The sequence below is a fragment of the Volvox carteri genome (assembly GCF_000143455.1).
Source record: "Volvox carteri f. nagariensis unplaced genomic scaffold VOLCAscaffold_3, whole genome shotgun sequence".
Lineage (NCBI taxonomy): Eukaryota > Viridiplantae > Chlorophyta > Chlorophyceae > Chlamydomonadales > Volvocaceae > Volvox > Volvox carteri.
The window spans coordinates 284,565-311,085 of NW_003307546.1; the positions used below are offsets into that span (position 1 = coordinate 284,565).

Here is a 26,521-nt window from a genome sequence, read left to right on the forward strand (position 1 = left end):
TCATTGAAATGCAGCATCAAAGCCCAGCAGCCTTGGAATTGCATAATGCGCCAGGCTCTTGAGTACCTCAAACTCCCCCCGGCTGACTGGCAAAGAAATGTTGTCGGGCGCGGCGCTGAGGCTGAAGGAGATGGCACCATCCGGCATCTGCTTCATGGTGAGCCGCTTCATAGGCTGGGGGAGGAGCAGCAGGTCATGTTTCATAGGACCCACCATTAGTATGTGCTAGGAATATCCAAGGCAAGGGCAAACGGCCCAAGCAACATACTCGGGTGCGTGAATGGATTAGTGTGTGCATGTGTGGTGGATGGGCGGGTGAATGGGTGGGTAAATGAATGGATAGGCTAATGGGCAGGTCGCCTTGCTCCGTGGAATCATTCACACGCACATCACTCTTCCAAGTATCACACATGCTTTTACAGCTATGGATTTCTGTCAGTATCACTGTTCACTCCCTCCCCTTTTCTCCGCTCTACTCCCCCCTCCCGTCTGTACTGCCACCGAGCTGCATCCCCACGCGGGGCTAGGTTCGTGCATGTCGGTGTGTGCTGGGGCCTTGCATGTGTGCGTGAGTGTGTGAGAGGGTCCTGCAGGGCCCCCAACCAGATGGGACGCAAGGGCCCCTAAGGCCCCACGTGCACATGTGCCGCCGCTTCAGCTATATCTGTCACTCACCTCCCCAACCTTGCCCAACTTGGTCGGGTCATGATACATGACCAGCCCCTTGTCTGAGGCAATGGCGTCACCCGCCAGCATGGTACCCAACTCCGAGGGGGACAGTGCGAAGGAAATCTGTTAAGGGGAGTTAGGTATTCAGTTGGGGACAGTTGTAGGCCGGTCAGGTTATGTGACGCCAGGGGTCGGTCGGCAGTTGGATAGGGGGGCACTGAAAACTCTCCCCGGGGTGCCGTCAAGATGTATTGATAAGACGATTCCGCTCCGTGGCAGCAGCTGAGGTTTCGTCTCATATGGGTGGGTGTCAAACTCAAACTCCCCCCGACCAGACCGACCCGTGCCCCACGCGAGTTGCCCGTGGGCCCCCCGGGGTGCCCCGGCGCATGTGGACCTCATCTGGGTCGCTGTGCCGCCTTTCCTTCAGCTTGTGCTTTGAAGCCGCATCTTAAGCTGGCTTCGGCGGTGGAAAAGTTCAAGTCACAACGCATGTGGATATCGGCCCCAGACGCAGCAAAGATGCTGAGGGATTGATTCCGACAATGAGCGGAGGATCATTGGACAAGGGGATCCCTCGACCGGCACACATGGGTTCGAACGATGACGCTGCCCCGAAACACCGGGGAAGGTGGTAGGGGGACTGCCAGGCTAGCTAGTGGCAACGGGTGAAGCTACAATCACCCCCTACTTCACACCATCATACGGACAGGGAATGTCAGCCGGATCCTGAGCAGACCCAAATGCAACGGACGTGTGTTGAGGGATCGAGACCATGCTTGCGGCGGCTCCCTTGACATCCATGTCGTACGTATAATTACCTTGTTGGACCAGTTGTAGGTGCGATTGATTCCGCCCGCCGCTGGGGCTGTCCCGGACGGCTGCCCGGGATTGGCGTTTGCAAACTCCAGCAGCATCACGCCATCGCGCTCCAAGGTCTTGTAACCGTTCTCGGTCGTGAAGCTGGGCGGCAGTAGCCGTACCGCCATGGCTGCACGTGTCTTATAGATGTGGAAGTTTACATAGACGCGCTCTGTCGAGCTTGTTGCGAGGGCGCGAGGCTGGGATGTGGTCGAGGTGGAGGGGTATGGGGAAAGGGGTTGCAGCTTTCGGCTGTGGACACACACGGCATCACCAACGGGTGAGCATGCTATCACTTATTGTGTCATAGGCGTACTCCTATAGGCATGTGATGGGATATTGTGGCCTGCCCACGTGCGTTGCCATCGGTGCCGCAGCTGTCGGCAGGAGCCAAACGCACCTCAATCCACTGCAATTTATCTAGTGCGGAAGCCGTCTTTCTTAAGGCTGTTCACTATGCCAGCATCCCGCATATCCGCGGTTGCGAAAACAAACTATGGTTGCGACTGTACCGACACTGGCATTTGGTTGCACTTGAAAACTCACCCCCGGCGAAGGAGCACTGTAGTTTGGCTTCGATACCGGTGCCGACAGCTGCTGTGAAAGGCTCTGAGCTGCCACTGAAAAGGCGCGCTGGCTCACGCGAACTCGACCACAAGTCGGAGAAGCTTTTCCCAACATTGCGGAGCAAAGCATTTTAGTGTGTCGAAAGGCTGTTCCTTAGTTTTCAGGTCGTTATATTAACTTTGGCGAGATTAAACCTCACTGCCGCAACGCGCGGTCGTTTTACAGTTGACACTTACGGCCTTGGGAATGCACAATCGCAATGCGCGATATTTGAAGTTAAAAAAAATTTATTGCACATGATCAGCATGCGGTGTTACAAATATGAGAGATGCACGACTGGTACGGGAGGCTTACTGGAGGCTGGTACGGGAGACCGCGTTTGCGGTCAGGTCAGGAGGACGAGAAGCACGCCATCCTAGATTCTCCTGCTCAGGCTGATATCCGTGCTTTCCCCGAGTGACCAAGGCTAGGATTGAGGATCCAGCCCGATGCACCCACTCAGAAAACTAACACTGGCCAAGTCACAGTTCCCCGAACCCGGCAAGCAGATTTTGGAGACCTTGGCACGGGCAGATCGTAAGAACAGAAAGTCCCCCTGGGCACGGAGTGCTGTCCATCACAGCGCATCTCCACAGCGCACCTCCACAGACCAAATAAAATGCTGCACAGATGATTGTGGCCTCGAAGGCCTCGCCATCACGCTCTCTCCGAACCACCGGCCGTCCCGTGTCGGCCTCTACCCATGCCGCTCGTCTCCCGACCGCTCTTCCCACCCCTCCTCCCCTCCCCCTCCTTCGCTCCCCAGCTGCAGCGCCTCGTCCACCTGGCCGCCTAACCTTCTGGCCTCCAATAGCAGCGAGTTGAGTCGGGATACTCGCCGCAGTTCCGCCTCTTCCTCCAGCACCTTGGCGTGGCACCACATCGGGAGGCGTGGTGGTCGGGCCGAGGGGTTTCCGGGAAGGGAGACGAGGGAGGAAAGCGACGCATGGGGAGGAGGATATGAGGGCGTCAACTGTAGCAGAAGCAGAAGCAGCTGTAAACTCTCAGCCGCTGCCCGACTGCTACCCGGGACACGCCTAGCCTCGCGGGCCTTACGAGTCCAGTGGAAAGGGGACGTGGGAGGGACGCGGAAGCGCTGGAGGACATGGCGGCACTAGAAGGCGCAAGAGCACGGTACGGGTGGCTTCAAGCCTTCTTCTGTGATATCCAAGACTGCACCCAGCAATCCCCAGCAGGACTCCGATAACCAATCCCCGGCACTCGGGAGCCTACGTGCGCCCCCCACTCTTAAAGCCCTAATCCAGCCCACCTGCATCATCTTCTTGGTATCGCTGGTCTGCTGCTCCAGGGTGCTAGCCAGCTCGTCCACCTCCCCCAGGAGCCGGAACATGTCAGCCAGCTCCGCAGCCTGGCGCTCGCGGCGGGCGGCCAGGGCCTAACAGGAGGATACGACCAGCAGCGGCGGGGAAGGTTCAAGGAGGACAGGGTGAGCGTCAGCCGCGGGACAAGGAAGCGACCCGGTCATGGGAGAGGACTGGCGGGTGTTGTTGGGGCCGCTGGAGGCCCCGCAGGCGACCATGCAACAATGCGCAATCCGCCACCCCCCCCCGCCAACCCGGGCACCCCATGTGCACACACGCCCCCGGTACATACCTGCTGCACGGAAGCTACAGCGACCTTCTGTGTGGCCTCCACTCGGGCACTGGCGGCACCCAGTGTCCGCATCTCCGCAGTCCACCGATCCAGCAGTGCAGCCCGATGCATCTCCCGCTGGACACGCTGCCGCGCCTCCTCCGCATCCTCCGCATCCTCCTCTCCCCGCCCTTGCCCGGCCGCCTCGGCCGTCCGCTCCTCCCCCTCCACCGCACGGCTGCCAATCACGCCGTCGGCGGAACTCCCGGCCACAGCGGGACGCTGTTCAGCGGAGATACACACGAGGAAGGGGGGAGGGAAAGCTGTGCACGCACTCGTATGTGTGTCTACATAGTCAGTCATAAGCGGCGCCACGCATGCCCGCGGATCCCCGCAGCCGGAATGACCTTTTCAATGCCTAGCCAGGCATGATGGCCTACATGGGACAGCCGCAGTGCACTGAGCGCTGTAGCCAGAAGCCCCCCCCCCTGTAACACCGCAATCCGATTCATCTTGCCGGCTATGCCAGATACCAATGGGAACATATGGTGAAGATAAAGCTCGCAGTGAGGTGCCTCACACCCATGCCGCCTGTCCTCGTAGTACTGTTGGGTGCACATGTAAATCGTTGCAGTAACGTGCTGAAAGAAACAGCGCTGAATTCGTGTTCTGATTACATCACCCCAAATTTCAGAGCCCTTTCCCAGCTCTTGACGTCTAAAGGAGCCCGCCGCACCTTCCCTGCCGCTCGCAATGGCTGCGCGCTACGCCGTGCGACACGCGTGCCGGTGTGGACCGTGGGTGTTTCGCCGCCTCGTTCCACTCCGCTGCCATGCACGGGGCACCCGGGGAAGTTGCAGCCGCCGCATTCCGTCTCAGGTCCCAGCGGGTCGCCATCATCATCCCAGTCTTCCCCCTGGTCCCCCTCGCCATGGTCCGCTCCGAAACCCCATTCACAGCCGGCAGCGTCGGCGGACGGGTGCATGGCGCTGCGGACCCGATTTGTAAAGTTGTGCTGGTGCTGTATCATCGCCGCCACCTGACCAGTGCAAATGTGAGCCGCAGGTTTCCATCAGGCGGTCCCATCAGGGGCAATGGCTAGGTACCGTAAACTCGGCGGGAGAGGGATTCTGTGGAGGCCACGCGTGGAGGCATCCGGCAATGCCTTTACGGCAGCCCTCCCATGAAAGGGTAATTGGGCGGCATGGAGCGGTCTAGCGACAACGAACGGCGTCAGGGCGGTGTGCGTGGGTGCCTGAGAAGCTACTCCCTTAGCCTTTAACGAGCGCGCGGAGCCCTATGCAGTGTCAGATCCGGAACATCACCCCACACGCCTTACCCAGTCCCGTCGCCTAGCGACACAGTATCGCCACACAGTTCCCCCCAGGGCCACCTTCGGCACCAGAAAAGCCCCCGACGCACCTGCGGTGGCAGTACGGCAGCGTCCTCGCGTCGGCTGCTCCACCGCCGCCGCTTCACCTCCGCGTGCATGCGCTGCTGTCGAGGGCTGCGTGTGCGCGGCTGCTGCTCCAAACTCGACCTCGTCAGGTAGGCTTGGCGCACCGGGACCGGGAAGACTGACCCGCGGGTCTCATCGCCCGAAAACAAGCTACGCCGCCTACCCAATGCCACATTCCGGCTGCCGGAGGCATACCATGGGCCTTCACCACCGGCGCCAACACCAAAGCCACCGTCACCTCCGCCGGCGCCGGCACCCGCCGGCATCTGGTACTCCGGCAGCGGCAGAAACAATGGCCGAAGCTGTTTGGTGGGATCTGCGAAGTGCTGCAGACCTGCCTGGTAGCGTGCCCGCCGTTCTGCCACTGCCGCTTCCTGCCGCGCACGCAGGCGCTGCAGTGCCGCCAGCCGGCGCTGCTGCTCGGGGTTGGGCTTCAGCGCCAAAACCTCCGCCGCCGTCAGGCCGCGACCAGGGCTGCGCATCCCAGGTCCCTGCACCTGCGTCTGTGGTTCGCCTCCGCCACCCGGGCCCATTGCGGCAGGAGGCGCCGGCCCCCCGGGCTGCCGGCCCCGTAACACCGCAATGGGCTGCGCCTCCCAATCGGCCATGCCGCCCTGGAAGCCCGCCGCCAGCGCCGCCATGCCGGCACCATCGCGGCCACCGGACAACCCCTCCATCTCGATATCCCGTACTTGCAAGAAGGTGGGGCCTTTTCCACGCGGCACGGCGGTGTTGGGCAGCGTGGACGGCAGGAAGGTGGATTGCGAGAGGGCACTGGGGTGTGTGGGACGTTGGGAGGGCCCCGCCGCAGTGGAGTTCACTGTGCCCCCGAATGCGTCAGTTAGGTACGCGGGACCCGCGGGGCCGCGGCCAGTGTATGTGACGCCGTCGTCGCCGCCGCTGGCTCCTGGAGGTGGCGGCCCTGTCGGCGCCTCCGTACCCTCCGGCAGAATTACTCCACCGCTTTGCTGGAAGGCCTCCAGGATCAGCTGCGTCAGTTCCGCGGCCAGCGCCACCTGCCGTGGAGGTGCCGGTGGCGGTGGCGGTGGCGGTGGCGGCATGACCTGCTGCTGCTCTGGCGGTGGTGCCGAAAGCTGCTCCCCAAAGCCGGAGCTGTCCTCTGCGACTCGCGAGGCATCGCCAGCTTCTCGCCCAGCCCCGCGCACATGCGCCTCAGATTCCCCCCCTTCCCTGTTCGATCCAGATCCAGATAAGGATCCAGGTTTGGACCCGGTTAGGGACAGCACCTCCCCATCTGCTGCGCTGCCCTGCGACACCACCCCACCAGACGGCCCCCTGGGCAACGCCTGCAGTGCCGTTTCACCTCGCTTCCCTTGCTGCTCCTCCACCTGATCCCTCCCTTCGCCTACTTCGGCCTCGCCCTCCTCTTCTTCCGCTGCCACAGTCGCGAATGAAGATCTGTTGGACGAAGTCGGGTCGGAAGGTCGGCGGCCGCCATCCCCCTCCCGGGACAGCACCACGATGCCCCCAGACGTGTCATGCGAAATTCTCTTACTGCCAATCACCCGACGGACGAGACGCTTGCCCGGTGTGACGCGGTTTCCGGAGACTGTGGGCGCATCCGATAACGGGCCACCGCCACCGCCACCGCCACTGCTGCTGCTGCGTCCAGGGTGAGGGCTGGCTCCTAAGGAAGGCATCTCATTTTCGGTGACGACTGCACCCAGCCGGTCTTTGGCATTGCCGACGGCGGTGGAGGCGGCTGCGGCAGCTCCGCGGCCGTCGTCCGCCGCTCTCAGTTCCGCACCACCGTTTGGCGGCACCCACACTGCGGCACCCGTGTGCAACACCTTCACTGCGGGCGGATGCGGCCGAAGCGCGGCTTGGCTGCTTGGGCACACATATACCGGGCGTTGCTCTCTCAGGTCAGCACCGGAGGGGGAGGTAGGGCCCGGGTGAACGTAGTGCGGCCCGGGGTAGGCGGGCGGAGACGAGGGCACCGCGACCGGCACACCCGCCCAGGCTGCAGGCCCTGGCGCAGGATAGTAGGCGGGCAGGCCAGGGACTGTGATGGGGCCCCGACCGGGGTTGAGCACCAGCTGGGTGCAGTAGATATTTATGGCCTGCTGCCCCTGCTGCCCCTGCTGCGGATCTGTTGTCGCCACCTGCGGCGCCGACCCCGCGGAGGCCACCGGAAGGCTGCCGCCAGGGGCCCCGGGCTGCGCTGTTGGGGCGCTCGCAGTTGCTAATGCAGCTACCCGACTCCGTGTCGGCTCGGGGCCGAGTCGGGACCCCTGGCTCCCAGGACTCGTGCCGCCTCCGCCACCAGCATTGCCGACGTCTTGCGTCGCTGGGGGGGTACCTTGCTGTCCAGCCGTCGAGCTAGCCAATACGGCGGCTCGAAGGTTATCAGCCGCAGCTAGGTACTTGGCGCGTAAGGCGGAATGGCGGTCCAGGATCTGTTGGGTGCTCAAAAAAGCGAGTAATGAAGGGCAACAATCGCGGCGGCGCAAGTAGGGTCGCAGGTTGTAAGCCAACGGGACTAGTGGGTCAGTAAAGCCTGCCGGAACAGCCATGGCAAAGGCAAGAGAGGCGGCACACAAACGGTCTACGGAAGCAGGCGGCCATGCCAATGCTGATGCCAGTTTAGGGTGGGCGAATTGTGTGTGGCTATCAGAACTAGGAAGCCATCGCAGCTGAAGACAAGTCGTACCTCCTGAGCCCTGCGATTCGTCTCCGGCCCACGCAGCACGTCCACCATCTTAGCATGCGGGGAGCTGCCGTGCCTTGGATCGGTGGGGCCATGGCCTAACACGGCAGGTGATAGTCCCCGGCTGGCCGCTAACCCGGCATCCTCAAGCCCCGTTACGACTCCTACGCCGCCAGGTGCTTCCTTGCCAGCCAGGGGCTCCCCGCTGTCGGTACCGCCAGAGCCCGTGGCGGCTACAGCGGGCGGAGGCCGATGCTGCTGCTGTAAGCGGTCCGCCGCCATGGCGTCACTGCGGCTACCTCGCCGCGATGACCGCATCTCCGATCCTGCCATCCGATGCAGCAGCCTCTCCGCTACGTCCAGTCCGAAATCGTCGCCGGGTTCTGGCCGGGTAGCGGGAGGGGCTGGGGGCCCTGCGCCACCATCATTATCGCCGTTCTCAGGTGCGCCGGCGGCCGTCGCACCCGGGGCGGATGCACCGTGTCGTGCGCCACCGCGGCTCCCGTCACTGCCCTCGCTACTGCTAGTGCTGCTGCTGCTGCTGGTGCTCCTACCGCTCCTGTACTCGCTGTTGCCGCTGTCCGAGATGGCGTCGCCCCCAGAGGAGCTCGCCCGCTTGCGGTGCCGGCCCGACCCTCCTGCTCTCCTCTGCAGCCCCTTCTTCCGATTTTCCTCTTTATCTCCCTTCTGCCTCCTGCCCTCGCTTTCCCCCCCACCCTCCTTCCCCCGAAACCCTGCTTCACCGGGGCCCGACTGCCGCCGCCTCCGCTGACCCCGTTCTCTCTCTCGCCGCCTCCGTTCCCTCGCCGCTGACCCCAACTCGCCTCCATGCCCTCCTTCCTGCTCAGCCTTTGCTGTGGGACTGATAGCAAGCACCGTGCCGTCCACAGACCGGCTGACCAACCATTTCCCCGGGGAATCGTCCCGCGGCACGTCCCCAGGACCACCGGGATACGGGCCCCCGGGCATGGGCCCGGCGCCGCCGCCGCCGCCGCCGCCGCCGCCCTGGCTTCTACCGTGGCGCAGGGCATGCTGGGCCTCCCCGAGAGGCCCTGGCCCCAGCATCTGGGTTGGCTCCAACTGCAATGCTGGGTCCATATCGCGCAAGGCGGCCATGTCGGGTTGCGCCAAGGCGGCCCGCTGCTGGCGCCAGCGCGCGACGGTGTTCTCGGAGACCTGGCGCAGCGACTCGGGGGTTGTCTGGAGCAAGGGGAAGGGGTTATGCGCGGTAGGGCAAGGCAACGACAGCAATGACCGGCTACATACAACGTATTGACCGTCCTTGACTCAAGAGTGTCTGTCAGATGCGTACATAAATCCTCTGGTCTGGTCTAGGTTGACACTTCTGCAATTAGCGGATTCCTGGGGAGGACACCGAATTAGTCGGGAGCGCGAGATTATGGCTAGCTGCTGAGATGTGCAGTTGAGGTCACAGTTGATGGACCAGATTCGCACGCTGAATTGGTGGCGGTTGCCGAACTCTCCGTCTCTTCGGATGTTGGGGTGAATGAATGAGGAGGGGTCCCTGTAGGTCTGGATCCGCCGCCTTGGACTTACAGTTCGTATGGCGAAGTACAGTGTGGTAGTGGTGGATGGTGCTATAAGGTGATAAATTGTAGAACTGACAATGTGATAAAGCGGCCCAGAAGCCTCCCACTCTGTAACATTACATTACATACAAAGTCAACAGTGGAGCTTGACGTGATCGGCCGCAAGGAACGGCTTACAGAAGCAGCTTTCAGGGCAGCCTGTTACCCGTCTGCCAGGATATCCGGAGCCGCAGGGATCACGCCGCTGCAGCTTCCCTCCTCTTTCCCAGCTTTCCCGTCCCCATATTCCATTCCGTGAGTGAGGACGTAACGTGCCATGTCGGGCTTTTGCCGCCCCATGGATGCACGCGTCCATGTGCTCCCGGCCCTTACCCATCACCCGGCCCTCTCACCCTTCAACCCCGGAGACGCACACTGCTCACCTCCAGGAGGTCCGGCCACAGCGAGGGGTCCTCCACGCCAGGTAGGCCCCCTACGGCCGCTCCTAGCTGCGACAGCGACGCGAGCACCGTCAGCTGGCTCAGAGCCGACAGCCCAGCCAGCGCCCCCAGGTCAGCAGGGGCGGTCACAGGGACTTGGCAGAGCTGTGGGTCCGGCTGTGGACAAGGTTGCTGATGCTGTCGTTGCGGTGATAATGGCGCTGCTGGATACCCGTAGACAGAGGCAGGGAGAGGCGGCGTGGCGCCCGGTGCGGTGCCGGCGGAGGTACTAGTGATGGCGGTGGTGGTGCTGTGGACATGGATATCGATCGTGGGTTGGGCCAGAGCGGATTGTGTGGCCATGTCGGTAGAGCCACGAGGCGGCAGGAGCTGCTGTGGCGATGATGGTCCTGGGGACTGCGGGGAGGTCTTTGACTTGGCCACAGGGAAGACGGAGGCCTGCTGCGGGTGCTGCGGGTGCTGCGGGTGCTGCCGAGGGCGTTCAGGAGGACAGCTTTGTGATGAAGTCGGGTCAGCGGGTGCGGCTGAGGTTGCGGCCTCCGTAGCCGGCGCGCACTGCGAAGCCGCCGCGGTCATTGAAGCCGCATCCGATGCAGCGTTGGCGTCCATCAGTGGCATTGCAGTGCCATCGAATAGGCCGACACGTTGGCCCAGTGGGCCACCTGCGTATAACCCTGCGCGGCGGAGTGTGGCATTCAGGTAACTACAGAGAGACATAACACCAAACAGGAGCATGCGCATGCGCACTAGTCGTACCAACGCATGCCTACTACCTCCTAGGTTGCGGAAGCCAAGCTGTCCTCGCCGTTGAGGATCCGCGCCCTCTTCCGGGACCCTACACGCTGCATCCGAACCCACTGATTATGAACCCCGGGCCTAACCGCTTCACAGCAAAGCAAGCCAGCGTTGGGGCCGCGGGGCCCTGCCGTCACCTGTTACAGGCCGTGTACGATCCTCCACTCGGCGCAGCATTCCCAGTAGGCGCTCGGTGCGGCCGGCAGTGCCCGCGGGGGTAATTCCCGGTAGCTCCCCCTCTGGCCGCTCCAGCGCCCGCAACTTGCGCATGGGCAGTCCCGGGGCAGGTGCCTCACCCGGCAGAGGGTCGGAAGGTGACTGCGGTGGATAACGGTGGACAAATGGGCGCGCAGACAGGCGAGAAGGTTCGCGGGTTGGCAGAAAACTCGTGGAGAACGGTGTGGAGGAGGAAGGGGACAGTGGAGATGTGCGGGAACCCAGTGGCAGGCAAGGCCGCGGCGCGTGGCTAATCACAGGGCCGTGCAGGTTAAGTTGGACGGTCAGGTAGGAGAAGTGCTCGCACTGCGGGAGTTCATGTGAAAGGCAACATGGGGGACGGGAATCGAAGAGCCAGGCACTACGGTCGGAACATGCGTGCTCCCGTTTGGGACATCTGTGTGCCGGCATAATCGACTTGACGGGTCAGTCTGCGGGCCTGTTGGCATTAAAGCAATAGAGCGGATGGAACAGACACGTGCATCATTCCGGATGGAAATCTGAGTTGCTGGCCCCACAGCGCCGCACCTTTGGCCGGGGCTCCAAGACTCGCATCAGCCTGACGTTGAGGTAGCGGGGTTCATCCACTTCCGCCCCCTTCGGAAGGGCCGAGTGCGTGTGGTTCCTGCACGCAACGGCGAAGGGACCGCATCGTGCACATCAGGCCATCGGACCACATTAACAGCACAACCCACGCAGGACTTCATGTAGCAGCAGCAGCAGCCAAGCGCGTCTCTCCACCTGCGGCACCATCCCGTGGCCTCTACCTGCGCCCATTCCTGCCCGCCACAGGGCTCACGCCAGAGGGCGCCCACCGAGCCTCCACAGGTATCGTCTGCCTCTGTACACTCTTAACAACTAACGAAAGTCGAAGATTCATTACCTGTCTTTCCCTGCACCTAGAGCAGCCCGGAAGCACAGCGAAGCCCTATCCGTCCCATATAAACCCACAATGGACTCATCACAACGCGGAGGCGGTAGCCCTCTCCCGCCGCTCTACACGCCACCCAAGCTCATACAGCTTACATGCGGTTCATCCCTTACATCGCTTTTACCTTCCACCGTTCCCGCACCTGGTGACCTGATGGTCCGCGGGGCCCTGCGGCAGCCGGAGCAGGCGCGGTGGGCTACGGCCGGCTCCCGGCAGCGGTGCGGCAGTCAGCGTCCTCACGGCCGGCACCGCAATGCTCCCCTCTGCCGGCCGTAGCAGGACAGCTGGCGGCGGAGCCCAGCCCGCTGAGATGCCTCCCCATTCCTGCTGCTGATGAGAGCTGCTCCAGGCTTCCCGAGGTTGCGGCAGTCTATGGCCGTTTCCGTCCACTGGCTGCTGTGCATCCGCTGGTGGCGGCTCTTGTTGCGGTATCGCCTGTGCAGACGTTGAGCTTCCTTGCTCGCTACCAGTGGGCTGCTGCGCTGTCGTCGGGAACTGACTGGGGTGAATTTGTGGCGCGTGTCCGCCAGCCGTGCCATCTGACGCGGCCGGCGGGTCCTGCATTGTGCAAGGGGACACGTCATGCATGGCAGGATCGGCATGCAAACGCGGACACGCAGGCAGGCAAGCGGGGAACCTGCGCGGTGAGCCAGGCCGGGCCTTTACGAAGCACTCTGGGCATCGCCAAGCAGCAAGATCAACAAGGAAACGCGCGAGAAAGTGCAAGCTGAATTGGGAGCCAAGCCAGACTCCGTTGTCAGGTGTGACGAAGCTGCATGGAAGTCCCGTTACGTTTGATACCACGCGCTAATGCGGCTGGCTGCCATGCCCAAAGGCCCAATCAAGGACAGCAAGGCGCAGGATGGCAAAGGCCTTCATTAAACCTGCCGCATCGCTATAGCAGGGAGCACCTCGCGCTCGTCCAGTACCTCCAGGTGGGCCTCTGCTGGAGGCACATGCTGCCGGCGGGTGAACGCGGGAGTGGGTCCGGGCGGCTGAAGGTTCCGCAGCAGCTGACGCGGCTTAAGCAGCTTGACATGGGGACCTGCCGCGGGAGATGAGGAAGCCAAGTCAGTGGACGCGCACGAGGACCGCTCCCCAGCTTGGGTGGGTTGGCTCAGGGGAGTTGAGCAAAGAACGGAGCGGAGCAAGCCATAAGGGGCGGCAGGATGGATGAACGAACGTAGGGGTGCGCATGAAAGCGCCGTGATGCAAGCCATACCTTACCTGCGGTCACCGTGCGTTTCAGGCCCCGCACAGTCACGCCAGAGACGCCCGCAGGGCCCGAGGCAGCGTATGGACCGTACGGGTCGAGCAGCTCCCGCCGCCGTAGCTCCAGCGCAAGCGCCGGCTGGATCTCCCTGCAGCCAAGAAAAAATATGGAAGACAGGCCAACTGTTTCCAGCACGTGTGTGGCCACAAAGGCGAAGGCAACTCGCCTTGCATCTCTAAGAGCGACGACGCGACACGCGGTTGCATGGCTGGGTCCTCCGACTCGGTTGTACGGAGGCTGATTCTTTACTCCGCCGCTACAGTGGTCCCCACCCGGCTTACCGGAGCGAGTTGGCGGTGCTGGAAGACGCCAGGCTGCTGCTGTTGTCGCCAGCGTGGCTCCTGCCAGCTCCCGTCAAGAAGCTTCCGGGCTGCTGCTGCTGCTGCTGCTGGTGCTGTGCTGCCGGCGCCGCTTGCCCAGCTGCCCAAAAGCCAGGGCCAGTGTCTGACCGAGAAGGAGGCGGCGCTGCCGCCGGGCCGTACGGCATCTCGGGTTGGAGCAGGGCCGGCTGTGCGGGCCGTTGCAGGGTCGGCATTTTCTCGGCTGCGGCCGCAGAAACGCTTGGAGGATTCGGGTATGCGTCTTTTCAAGATAGTGGACTTCGCTTTCCTTAAAAAACGTATGCAAGGCAGCCGAAGGCGGGAGGTTGGGGTTGAAAGGGAGGTCCCGGCGTGGAGAAGTTTGGGGGTTTAAGGCGTCTTGAGCAGCATATTCTCCCGCACATGGCAAGCGACCACAGAGCCCAACACCGTTTCCTCTCATGCAGTACCCTCATGCTTCACAGCTGCGGCAGGCGGTGCCAAGTGGCGCATGCTTGCATCCACCCATGTCCCCCACACCCTTAAGGAACCGACGCATCAGCCTGTAACTACACGCTACTACAAGTTACTCGTGTGTTCTATCCTCGCAGCGCACATTATCAATATTATTACAGCGCCCATCCAGAGCCCCGGAATGGAGCTGAGGAGGAACCGGGCAGTGGAGCGATAGATACCAAAGAAGGCGGAAAGGGTTTGGCGCTCCAAGAAGAGCGCGAGGGCGGCGGGGCAAGGGACCTGAAGTAGAGAAAATCACACGCATGTCCTGAACTGCAATGCAATTCATCCCGCGCCACACATACCCCTTAAGTGGCGAAAACGGAAATTGGCACGTGTGCCGAAGCCTGCACGGCGCTGGATAGGCAGGAGTTTAGACCACGCGCCTGCCACATGACCACCGCCGCACCTGGCCTATGGCCCAGCCACAAGGGCCGGTGCCTGCGGTAGGCGCCTGGTCCTGGCGGGGCAGACGGCACTTGACCGGTGCCGGGCAGGTACGTGAATTGCGTGGGTGAGGTGAAGCAGGCGTCCATGGGTCCTGGGTGCGGAGTTAAGGGGCAAATAAACCAATGGCGAGGGACGAGGAGGAAGCATAACAGCTGCGGCTGCCTAGGAGGGCACACCCACGCTCTGCTACAGGCCTGTTCCACATCAATCAAAAGGAAAGAACTTGGCATATAACGAGCCAAGCTCAAGGAGTCTCTTTTGCTGCAGCATTCAATTTCCGCGTAACGAGGGCCGCCCAGCCAGCATGCTAGGCGAAAAGGTCAGGCGCCCGCTTGCAATCCACCTGGTGGGAACGCGGCAGAATCCATCGGGTAAGTCTGGCCTCGGCAAGGGCTTGTGTCGCATCCTTGCCTGCAAACTGACAGCCGAAGCTAAACGCACACGACTTCCTCTACCTTCCACCAGACATCAGAGTGGCAACCGTGGTTTCCCTTTTCAGTGAAAGCCGATACTTCACGCACCTACCGTTACCGCCTTTCATTTGTAAGTCGAATCTCCCCCAACCCATGCCACCCACCCGCAGCAGTGGACAGAACACCATCAGCGGCCCCACGCCAGCTGCGCTCCGTCTCTCTCGCCATCTGGACGGAGTCATCATACCCACCGCCAGCACCGGCTCCGGCGCCCCCTACCGCCGCCGCAGCCGCTGTCGTCGCCTCGTCCCGGCCTAAGAGCTGCTCCCGTTGCCGCTGTTGCTGCTGCAGGTTCAGAGTGTCACTAGTCGGAAGAAAACTCTCGACACGCAACAGCTTCATCCGCTGCTGCATTTCCAGCCGTGGATCACCGATTGCCGCCCTCGCCATCAGCCTCGTGAAGGTGGCACCGGGTAAGACGGCCCCCTGTCCCCCGGCGGCCCCAGCCAACCCTGGCAGCGGCAGCCCGTCGGCGTCTAGGGCAGGTCGTACCAGCGGAGCGGGGGCGGGGGCGGGGAAGCGGATGGGGTCGACATGCAAGCCGCTGTGGCGGGGTGCAGGCAGCTGCGGACCGCGGAACGGCAGCTCCGCACCAGACGGCTGCAGCAGAGGATGTGCCAGTTGGCCTGGTGCCGGGCGCAGCGTGGAGGTAAAACCTGGGTGCCTGCGAGTGGGGGTGAGAGGGAGCGAGCGAGCAGCTCATAAATGCGTACAGGCTGCCATGTTCCCGCTTCCAGGAGGGCCTAATGCTCATTCCAAAAAAGAGGCAATCCTACAAAACAAGTTGAATGAGGAGGGCTAGGGACCGGGCGGCGCAAGGTTGGGTGGTGTAACTACGAACGCAAGCCCTTCGACATCGGGTCTGCAGTTATTTGGGTCAGCGGTCACTCCAACACGGAATGTAAATCGGATACGGATATAGACTCTTTTCACTATTGCACATAAGGAAGATGGCAGGTTGGCTCCAGGGAAGCCGCTTCTATAGCCTTTGCCCTCAGTTAGCTGTTTGGCGAATCCCCATCCCAACACACCCGCACCTGTCATGAGCCAGCATGATACTGGGACCGTCGAGATTGGCAACACCGATGGGCTCGCCGATGCGGGCGATGGCAGTGGCAACTTTAACAATGGACGATCCGGGCCTGGCTCCACGTAACGGCGAAATCAGCGCCTGTCCCAAGGGCATCACGCCACATAACATACACCGCACCCCAGGCCAATACTTTCGTAAGCTGAGGAAGACGGCAGGGGCGATACGTGCATAAGCATAATGGAGCAGACACTTGTGCCTGGAGCAGGCAGGTTCATCAGGGAGAGGACTCGTTGGTGCGGCCAGCTTTAAGCAGGGAGACCCCAAACAGCTTTGCGGAAACAGCCTTGACGACAGCTGCACGGCCGCACCCCGAGGTGCATGTGATGCGGGCAGCCAGGGAGCGGGTGCGGCGGACTACCGACCGCAGCAGGTATAGATAACCCAGTTAGCAAACCAAGCCTCAAGGCGCACGCGACGCAACTCATCACATAATTGCGCCTGCCGTCCAACGCACCCGGCCAGGGATCGCGTCGGCCAGCGGGGCGATCATGATCACCGGAGCCGTCCGGGGGTCCCCGCCTGCGGGACCCGGGGAGAAGCCGCCAGCACCGCCAGCGCTGGCGGCCGCCATGCTGCGCCCTAGCGGTGACACCGACCGGCCCACAGGCACGGCAGTCGGGGAGATTATTACTGCACCGGGCGAGCGGCTGGCGGCACCCAGGGCAGCGCCAGCCGATGCGGGCCGGGCTCCTGTGCTCCTGGCAACAGCACCGGCAGCTCCGATGGCAGCAGCTCCGGCGGTGGCAGGACGGGTCCTGCTTGGAGCCATATTACGCTGCGGCTGGTCGCTCTTAGTCCGGCCATGGCGGCTCCTGCGCCTCGAGGGCTTGGGGTGCTGTGGGGGATAGTTGCAACCGGAAGATCCCAGCCAAACTGGGATTATGCCATGTGTAGGTTATTTGAAAATGGAGGAAATGCAGCGTCGGCTGCATGTTTGGCGACGTTTACTTTGCAGGGGCCAGGGGGATGACGAAGTGCGGGCAGGTGGAGGGATTGTCGCGCGTGGAGCGACGACTTGGAGTGCAGGTCTGGGAGGCAGGCAGGCAGGCATATGACGACGGACGACAAGGGACAGGAGGACGACGGTGGGTGAGGCACTGGATGCGGCCCTCAGCCACAGTCCCTCTTCTGCTATACCACGTCCGCCTACCCATATCCCGGGGAGCCCGGTTGCCCACCGCCCAGGCTGCTCGATGCGGGACGGGGTCATTGCGAGCCCTGCTCGGGCCAGTGCAAACATCCGTACGCAATGTAATACTTCTGGACGCAGTAGCCTTTGACTCCCTTGACTCCCTTGCGCCAGATAGCCATAATAACTCCACAGACGCGACTGCGCGTGGCGCACCATTCGGTGCCGACCGTGGTCCAAACTTTCCGCGAGCACATCTAGGGGTTCAGGCGCCGCCGGGTCACGCACCTGCCCATCACCCTCATCAGCGGCAGCGGCGTCTTCGTCCGTGAAGACAACCTGCCCCTGACCAGCGAACGCCGACTGCATGACCGAAACTGGCCCGGTACTGGATTTCGGTGGGTCTTGAGTGGAGCCGTCATCGGTTGTCGTGGGTGGGCGGGGCGGAGGAAAAGCGGGCTGGGGGTGCTCTCTGGTCGCGCCCTGGACGGGTGCGTTGGCGTTGGATGCGGGCGGCGGTGGCGGTGACGCGGCAGTGGTGGCGATAGATGGCCTATCTTTACTGGCCGTGTCCTTGCCTGGAGAGCGAAACCTGTGGGCAGATTGCCGGACGAGCGTAGTGTGGGTGGGTGAGCCCTGGGAGAAATTAAACGGCCGGATACCGAGACACGTGTTTCATCCCAGGAACAAGCATATCCTGCATGCATACGGCCATAGAAATTAACCAAGGCTGGTGGCTGGCTGGCTGGCGTGAGCCTTCGAGTTGAACACCTTGCAGTTGAACACCTCTCACTCTGACCGTATCCATTCCCTCAGACTGCATGTATTCCGGCCATGAAGCGGCCATCATATAAGAGTTTACGTTGGTTGATGCAGGTACTGCGCTCTGAGATCCTGGGTTCGCAAGCAAGCGGGTCCTACTCCATCTCCTTCGCGCACATCGCACCTCATCATGGCGCCCAGCAAACCCGCGAGCTGCGACAAGCCGCCCTTCCGGGCCTTCTCCGGGGTGCCACCCTCTGTCAGCCCACTGCCGCCAGCCGCCGCGGCCGGCATCTTTCCTCTCCCAGCACCAGCCGTTGCCGTTGCCGGCCCGCCAGCTGAGGCTACCGCCACCACTGCAGCTGCCGCAACATCAGCACCTCCACCTTGCGGAGCGCTGGCCTGCAGTACCGGCGTGCGTGGATCGCTCGAAACCTTGAGCGGCGTCGGCCGGACTCGGTCTTGTGGTCGCAAGTGGTCCAAGGGCGGCGAGGAGCGCGGCGATGGCCGGATCTGCATCAAAGGGCTGTCCCGCACATCCAACGACGGTAGCGGTGGCGAGGGACGTGCGGTGCTGGGGTCCGGGCTGCTCCCCCTTGCTGCTGCCGCATCCATGAACGCCATTGAGGGACCCTGTGCACGTGATGACGTGGCCTTGGTTAAAACAGGGCTGCTTGCCGACGGTGGCGGTACCGCCGCAGCCGCCGTACCAGCGGCGGCTGCAGCAACCCGTTGGGAAGTGACGTCGGCGGCAGGGCTAGGAGCCTCGGGTAGCTCATGCTCTATGAATGAGGCGGAAGGTGGAGTGACGCTGGCACCTGAAGCCCCTTCGCCAGAGAGCTGAGACTGCGACGCTGTGGGCCTCTCTGGGGAAGAGGTTTCGGTGCCGCCAAGCCGGCGTCGGACGGCCAGAAGCCAGTTCATGAAGCGGTAGGTGCGTGCGCCGCCGGCGCCACCTTCCTGTTTGCCTGTGGACGGCTGGCCGCTGGCCGGGGCCCCTTCAGCCCAGGGATCCGCATGGGATATGCCGGACATCTTGCGCGCCCTGTTGGAAACGCAACGGTGCCAGGGAAGGGACAACGAGGGGCGGAACGTCACGGGATACCATGAAGCGATAGGGACAGAGGCGCCCGGGTTTGGCGCCAACCGAGGGAGCACGGCCCGAAAGGGGGGCGCTGAGGCCCCATGCCGCGTTGGGCAGCTTGCGGCGGCAGCACTGCAAAGTCGCCAGCGGACCCGGCTGAGGTAGGAAATGGAAAGGGCGTGTTTATCCTCTTCCGGGCAAGTCCCTAACTCTGGCTATTTAGGGGTAGCTGTGAATGCTGCTGCGCGGCAAAGAGGCAACTGCACCGACGCGGTATGCGTGGTCTAAGAGGCCCAGCTAGCCCCGTAGCTTTCCGCTGGTGTTTACGCAGCCTTACCGTCCACCTCTCCTTCCGTAAGAATTTTAACACCCTCTCCCATCCTTACCGCTTCGCCCACTACCTGCCTGCGCTGGGCCGCGAAGGACCGACGCCCCTCCGAGCGGCTCCGCGCGAAACCATGACCCCTGCCGTCTCCACCGCTGCTACTGCGCCGCTGCCGCCCCCTTTGGTTTCTGCCCTCAGACCCCTGCCGCTCCCAGCGACGCTGTGCAGCCCGAGAGCGGGACCCGGAGCGGTGCGGCGGGCTGGAGGAGCGTGGCAAGACCGCTGCGCCTGCAGCACATGTGCAGGGCCACGGCTAGCTCGGGCCCCGAGTACCCGGAAGTATCCTTGAGCAACCGACACAGCAACAGTAATTTAGTCGCGCGCTCGCCATGACGCACTTGCTTTTGCAGTGCAAACCCACGCAAGTCTACAAATGCCCTCCTCCGGCCGGTTACCCCTTTGCAACTCAACGGGAGCGCCGCCTGGATCCGCCTACAGGAACAGACACTGCAGCTAGCCTCCCTAGAGTGCCAACATCCACCATTCATACTTCACGCCAAAACAGCCTCGCGCCTGCAAACCTGGTTGCTGCCGCCCGAGCGATGGTGTGGGCGTGAGTCGCTGCAGCGGCGAAGCCCTCCTCTCTGGAGAGGGTGTCCTCTGCAGCAGCGATGGCTGCAGCTGCAGCTGCTGGGGATTCGGTGGCAGGTTGCGTGAAGGCGTGGCGGGGCCCCCTTGCTGCCGAATGGTGGGTGATGGCACGAAGGCCAGACTGGGCAAGGAGCCTGAGCACGCGTGTAGGTCAGCATGCGTTTGGGGGAGGAAGTTTGGTTTGGGGCCGAATTTTGAAGTATATGCTAGCCGGGTAAATTGAATGAGGGTAGCACACGAAGGCATGCATGACATCCATTTCCCCATCCGGGCCGGATGCCAAGCTTGGAATATCGGAGAGAGGTCATCGGATTGCGCCGCATAGCCCATACAACGGTCAACAGCCCTGGACAGCACGCAGCTCTCCTCCTATGCCCTGGCGTGGGATGCAACAAGGAGATGGCTAGGACTAGCGGCGTTGACCAAGCAGCTGCTTCTCAGGCAGCGACATGAGACCCAAAAATGCGGAAGCTACGCCGTTTTTGTGAAACAAGGATAGGCGGCAGGTCGCAGGACTGTGTGACCTGCCGAAGCCCCCCCCACACAAGCTGCTCCTCAGCCACTTTCCGTGGATGACCCCTGCCTGGCACAACCAAGTACCCGAGGACTAGTGCCTTCCTTGGGAAAAGAAACCTTAGCAAGGAGGTGTCATGGGCGCTTCCCCTCATGTTTTCTAGGAAGGCTGAGGCATTGGCAACGCGCGATCCAGCAACCATGTCAGCCAAATAGCAATGACGGCAGCTGAAGCGAACTGAGGGGCCGCGGGAAGAAGAGCTTCACTGCAGAGGCAAACGCTCACCCGCGTGAGATGCCTGCGGAGCGATAGATCCGCTCCTGCTGGCGGTTGCGAAGGACGCCCGCGGCGGACCTGAGCCCATGGTCCGCGGCAACACAGGCACCGGTACGGACACGGGCGCTAGCGGCACCTGCAGCTGAGACGGCCGCCGTAGCTCCAAGCGCCTCACGGACGGGTTGGGCCGCAGCGCTGCTGTGGGCTGCCCTGCAGCTTGAAAAGATCCTGGACCAGCGGAAGATGCCCGCGGTGTGCTCCAAGGCCCGCGGCCCAGCGGCACGGGCGACTCCCCCGACCCCAACCTGAACCCGTGTGCGCATGGAGCGGGCAATGGTCGGACAGACCAGCGCTCAGTGAATGAGGTGAAGGGTCATTGAGGCACTGTGTGCTTCTGTGGGGCCGAATACGCAGTGCGGCTGTCTAACCAGAACACACCAGGCTGGATAGACCATCAGTACATTTCAACAGCCCAGACACACGTTACGTGCGTTCACCCACAAAGCATGATCCCCTCTGGGGCTTTGGAAAACTTAGGAGCGCCACACACATGTATGAATATTGGCATGCAAGGCTTAGAGGGATGGGTTCCCCTTGGGTGAGCGAGGCCCTATACGAGGATTGCATAGAAGAGGTCGGAGACGGACGATGTTGAAGTGCGATTGCTGCTTTCAGGCCTGACCAGCAGAGGTCGCCTCTAGCCCTGCATTCCGGCGATGCTGGCCGTGCCACAGCGGCGGGCACGCTGGATGGCCGAGCCTGGCGGTGCGGCTTGCAGCAGCCATACAGCAGACAAACATACGCACACACGCATATACCGCCGCCAGTATCACGCGGCACCTGCCTGCCAGAACTTGGCTCCGGCGGACGGCCGCCACTGTGCGACCTGGGCAGAGGGTTGTGGCTCCGCCGTGCATGGAGACTACCTGCGGCAACACCGACAAAGGGTCCCAGCAGCAACGGGAGTGCGAGAAGGTATTTCCGACGTTGGCTTCGTTCCTATGGGCCGCAAGGATATCCGCAAGGTGAACTCCGCTTTGTGCGCCCGGGTGGGCTGGCGATGGCTATTAACTGGGATCCCAGCCCTGCCCAAACCGAGAAGGCCGGCCGCCGATCGCCTTATGATCCCGGCTGGGGAGAGGACCTGGCCAGATTCCACCAGCATGATGCCGGTTTCCCACAAGCTTGGCAGTCCACACCGCAAACCGTCCTCCAGATCGGACACGCGCCCCACTGCCAAATGCCATCGTCGCGAGCATGTTGCAAATCTCTTGCTGGTCAGTTCGTAAGGTAGTTTCCCACGCAAGCTAGCCATGTCCCTCACCCGCGATGCAAGCGACCGCATCTTCCACGTTGCCCCAATTCCGCGACTCCTCTTCCGTTCGCGTGATAAGCCAGCTCCCACCCACAAATGCACACCCTTGGCTCACCTTCGCTTCCCTCCAGGGAGCCGCGCTGCTCCCGGCCGGTCGTGGAGAACAGCGGCACCTGCGGCCGGGTACGCCGCCTCTCCCAGCCCGATCTGCGCTGCTCATGCTCCGCATCTTGCGCTGGCTCCCCGCGGCTAAGGCTACGGCTCAGACTCCGGCTGCGGCTCCTGCGCCGCCGGAACGGGGAGTGAAGCGCTCCGCCTTCGGCCTCCACGCCCGGGTCCCCGCTATGCCTGCGGCTGCTACCCCGCTGCAGGCTACGGCTTCGGTGGGCGCTGCCTGAGGCTCGGCCGTCACTGTCAACGCCTTCCATCCAGATCATGCGCTCGGCAAACGGGCTGCCGAAGCTGCCGCTGCGCCGGTGTCGAGCCGACCCGCTTTGGCCGTAACGGCCAATTGGTAGAGACCTGCAGCCCGGGGAAGGTGCGGACAGGCCCGTGTCACAGCACATACATTCCTACGCACAACTGTAACATCAGCACCTTGGCGAAACCATTCAAGATCTGACGCCTTCATGTATATCACGCCTAAATTGTACGTGCGCGTGCCTAAGCCTGCAAGCCATGCCCAACAGAAGCGAAGACTTGGCGAGGACTCCATTTAGCAGATGATGAGGCAACGAGTCACATCGGTCACCAGCCCCTACACCCCAGTGGCCATGGCCGCCGCTTACTGTGAGCGCTGAAGCCCCTTGCCAGGCAACGGTCCGTTGCCACCGGCAAGCAGGCTCCACAGCGCTGTCGCGCCTAGTCCCAGCGACCAGCGACCCTGCCGGCTGCCGTCTCCGTCGCTGACGTTCCCGCTAGAAGGTGCGGGGGAGGGACGGCGGCGGCGCCGCGATGACGGCATGCGGCCGCCGCGCCTACCGCCTTCCTCGCTGCCGTCGCGGCTTGTCCGAGCCGAGCCACCGACAGGGCTGCCGCCACGGCCGCTACCGGCGCTGCTGCGCCGCGGGGAGCTAATGTCGGCACTACGGCTACGCCTATGGGCCGAAGGGAATGGGAAATGTGTGATTGGCCCAGAGCTAATGGCCTGGCAGGCTTGGCCTGGGATGGCAGTGAGGTTGGCGGACTTTGGGTCAATAGGAACTGGCCTGTAACAGGAAATACATGGAAGATAGGACAATGTTGAGCGTCCAGCACTGTTTGTGTTGAAAACCGTGCCAGATCCTGTACGCAGGTGCGCTGATGTAGGGGCCGAACTCGCTGTCGCAGCCAACTCACGACTGATTTGCAAACCAAATGGCGAATAGGTTAGCTTGCCAAGGGGTTTTGCCTTGAAGGTACTGAACGGGGCCGACCGAAGCACTGGCACGGCTTCTGCTCGCCGGTTCGATTGAGGCTCAAGCACCCTTTCAGAGAGACTGCAACCCCAGACCCCGTGCCGCGCTCTCCAGTTGCGACTTGGGGACGTCTGCTGCTGGACGGAACCGCATGGGCGCAGTAAAGAAGGGATAACGTGTCGCTAATACACCATTCCTTCGTTCGCCTGGTAACGTGAAAATGGCTCAGCTGTGGATGGGTTTCAACTCATGTCGATGCACCGGTGGATGGAAACGTTGGAAGGACAAATTGTGTGCATGCACGAGGATGTTAACGACTGGCAAAATAATTAGGTAATTGACTGGCTGGATATGGGTGGTAAGTGCATATCGCCGGTCACTCGCTGGTGGACAGGTGGGGTGGGGTGGAGGGTTGCGGGGTAGGTGGTTGGAACAGCCGAGGCCCGGACGCACCTTTGGCGGCCGGATAGCACCCGCATGATGCCGCCCATGGGGCCTTCCTGGTCCGGATCCAGCAGCGACGACCCAGCCGACCGGCGGCGACCGCGGGACGGCTGCTGCTGGAGCTGAAAGGTGCTGGGCTTGCAGAAAGTCGGGGCAGCACGGCAGCAGTGGCCATCCTCAGCTCAGCTCCAATCCACAAATGCGTGGATATGCGAGTATGTATTAGAGTTCAGGTCCAAGTGCGGTGAGGAGCTCGTGGCGAGTCGTCACAGCCGCAGACAGCACCTAAATGATATTTCCCTCCCCACCGACATGCACGCGCAGTTACCAGCCAGAAGGATAGTTACCATCACATGCACACGCGTATACATACATATGCCATGCTTGACACAGGGAGGTTTAAAGTGGCCCGGAGTACGGTGCTCGCCCCCCGGCTCTGCTCCAGTAAGTGCCCCATTAGATTTCTCAACTACATTTGTCTTATCCTTCCAGTCCGCACCCGTTCGCACTCCAAATGTCCTAACTGGTGCTGCGGCCTGGTCAAAACGGCGACAGGAGTAATAACTGTGGTGCTAGTGCGGGGCTGCAGGCCGACCCTGCCTGCTGGGCGCAGCAGGTCCCAAACAGGGTCGCTGTAGCGATACATACTTGCGATACATACATACCGGCGCATCTGGTTGAGAGATCTTGTGGTCGGTGTTGGCCCGCGTGGGCGCATGGCTCCCGACCTGCACACACCCCAACACAGCCGATCCTGAGGCGGCGCAGCAACAGTAGCAGCAACATCTTGGAGTACCCCACCGCCGACCCGCTCGTCCGCAGGTGGGGCCCCCATGCTACGATGCGTTTCGGTCCTTACCGAACATCATGCATCACCGTTTCAACGTGGTTGCAAGATGAGTGCCGGCAGGTAACCGGATGGTAATTACCATCCTCCAACATGTGAATGTCAGAGCCGCTGGTCACCCACGTGCACAACACTGCAACACGTGTCTCGCGATAAAGACCCTGTCACCGAGAGCTTTGCCTCCACTTACTGGAGGCAAGTACCGTTCCCCCACTCGCGACATGATGATGACACGACGGATGGCTGTGGCCTGGCACGGATCTGGCCGGTACTCACCGCGGAAGACCGGTGGCCATGGCTTCAGCCCCTGCGCCCGTCGGCAAGCTGCCTGCATCCGAGGCATTAAAGCGCGTACTGGCGCTGAATTTGACATGCAGAGACGCCATGAGGGCGTCTTCGGGCGTACTGGGTCCCGCTTCGGAAGTACCGGGTGCTGCCTGTGGAGTAGTTGGTCCTGTTGGTAGTACAGCACAGGGGAGGGGTGGGGGCGGATTGGGAGTGTGGCTTGGGAAGTGCCTTTCTTTAAGCGATGTTTTGCAGCCCCGTCCTTAGCACGACCCACGCACCGGCCACACCTTCAGGGCCACCCCGTATCGTGCTGACCGTACTCCTGGTTGCGTCATGTGTCGCTGCTGATGCGGCGTCGTCAGCGGCAGGCGCACTGTGGCGGCGGCAGCTAGTCGACGGTAAGCCGGAGCGTTAAGGGACCCGGGAGGTTCGAGGACGCGTCACCATAGGCTTACCTTGTGCCAGGGCCCGTAATCTCAAACCGAGAGCCCACGGGGAGCTTGCCGACCAAGCTCTCTGTAAAGCTGACCCGTGCAGGAGCAGCTCTCGCCAGGTGCCCTTCACGACCACCTCGATCGGAAGATACCTTCTCCGGTTGAGCTCCTACTTCCTCTTTGGAGCTGGACATACTGTATATGCAGCTTTGTCTAGCGGAGATTGCTCCGAGGTCTCACAGTGGGCTTACGGACCTGCAGCTCTAATTAATAAAAACTACACCATGAAACCTTCAGAGTTTTTAAATCCGGATCATAAATATTGAAGGTGCAAAGGAAATGAATTGATTTACGTGTAACCATTAAGCTGGCACAGTTGAATCCACAACACCGACAGCTAAGATGTTACAGACATTGGATCGATAGTGTCCAAACGATGTAGTGGATGTGCAGAACCAAATTTAGCAAAGCAATAGCGCTGGGCCTACGTTCTCTGTACGGCAGGTTAAAAAGCAGTTAGGATTAATGGCATAGTGCAAATGCATTTATATCAAACAACTGCAGTTAAGGTAAGTAATTGTGGTCTAGGTAAGCCTCGGGGGGCCAGAGGGTGGTGTATGCTAAGGAATGAGGCCTTCCCATAATGGATGAAAGACGTTTGTGACAGCCCGCTTCCAACCAAGCTACGGCTAGTTGGACCCAAGAAAACATAATGCTAGCAAAATAGATAATTTGGACAAAGCTGGCGCGGCAAGGATAATCCACCTCCTCTGGTCGGCGCACAAGTCCGGCGTCGTCGTTTGTCTGAGCGATGGCGCAATGGACTGCGCCATCCGCCTGAACGCCCTTCGCGGTGCTGCACGCACCCAGTCACTGCATAGGCCCATTCCAAAGGCCTGAAGGTAAGGTGCGGAGAGGCACTTAGCGAGCCCCGTACCACGACGTACCACAGCCCAAGAGTCACTCCTCTTTCCAAGCTCTCTCATTTGCGCTTGTGAATTCGCTGATACTGACATGTAGCTTAAGCCTCATGTAACGAAATCCCCTCCAAAGGTGATATGACTGCATATCGTACAAACGGCTCACGGTCTGCCGTTGAGCCGTGCGTCGATGTCCTCGCATTGGTCGCCGTAGCTTTCAAATGCAGCTATAGGTGTGTA

At 61.8% G+C, this 26,521-nt stretch overlaps 1 protein-coding gene across 1 annotated transcript; it reads right to left on the reverse strand.

Annotated features, from left to right (window-relative positions):
• On the reverse strand, nt 1-25,555 carry VOLCADRAFT_86539 (uncharacterized protein; the record flags this gene model as incomplete). The annotated part of the gene is made up of 33 exons (XM_002946473.1): nt 1-174; nt 676-792; nt 1,491-1,730; nt 2,921-3,001; nt 3,407-3,532; nt 3,751-4,011; nt 4,466-4,768; nt 5,152-7,608; nt 7,863-9,059; nt 9,832-10,523; nt 10,782-10,962; nt 11,389-11,485; nt 11,934-12,349; nt 12,703-12,836; nt 13,019-13,152; nt 13,346-13,607; nt 14,289-14,420; nt 14,994-15,466; nt 15,840-15,973; nt 16,350-16,730; nt 17,313-17,616; nt 17,971-18,831; nt 19,272-19,415; nt 19,737-19,980; nt 20,646-20,714; nt 20,773-20,941; nt 21,477-21,562; nt 22,067-22,473; nt 22,740-23,159; nt 23,802-23,924; nt 24,916-25,093; nt 25,206-25,300; nt 25,383-25,555. 33 exons carry the CDS (start codon nt 25,553-25,555, stop codon nt 1-3), a joined length of 11,265 nt encoding a protein of 3,754 aa, XP_002946519.1.
• Nucleotides 25,556-26,521: the final 966 nt, after the last annotated feature.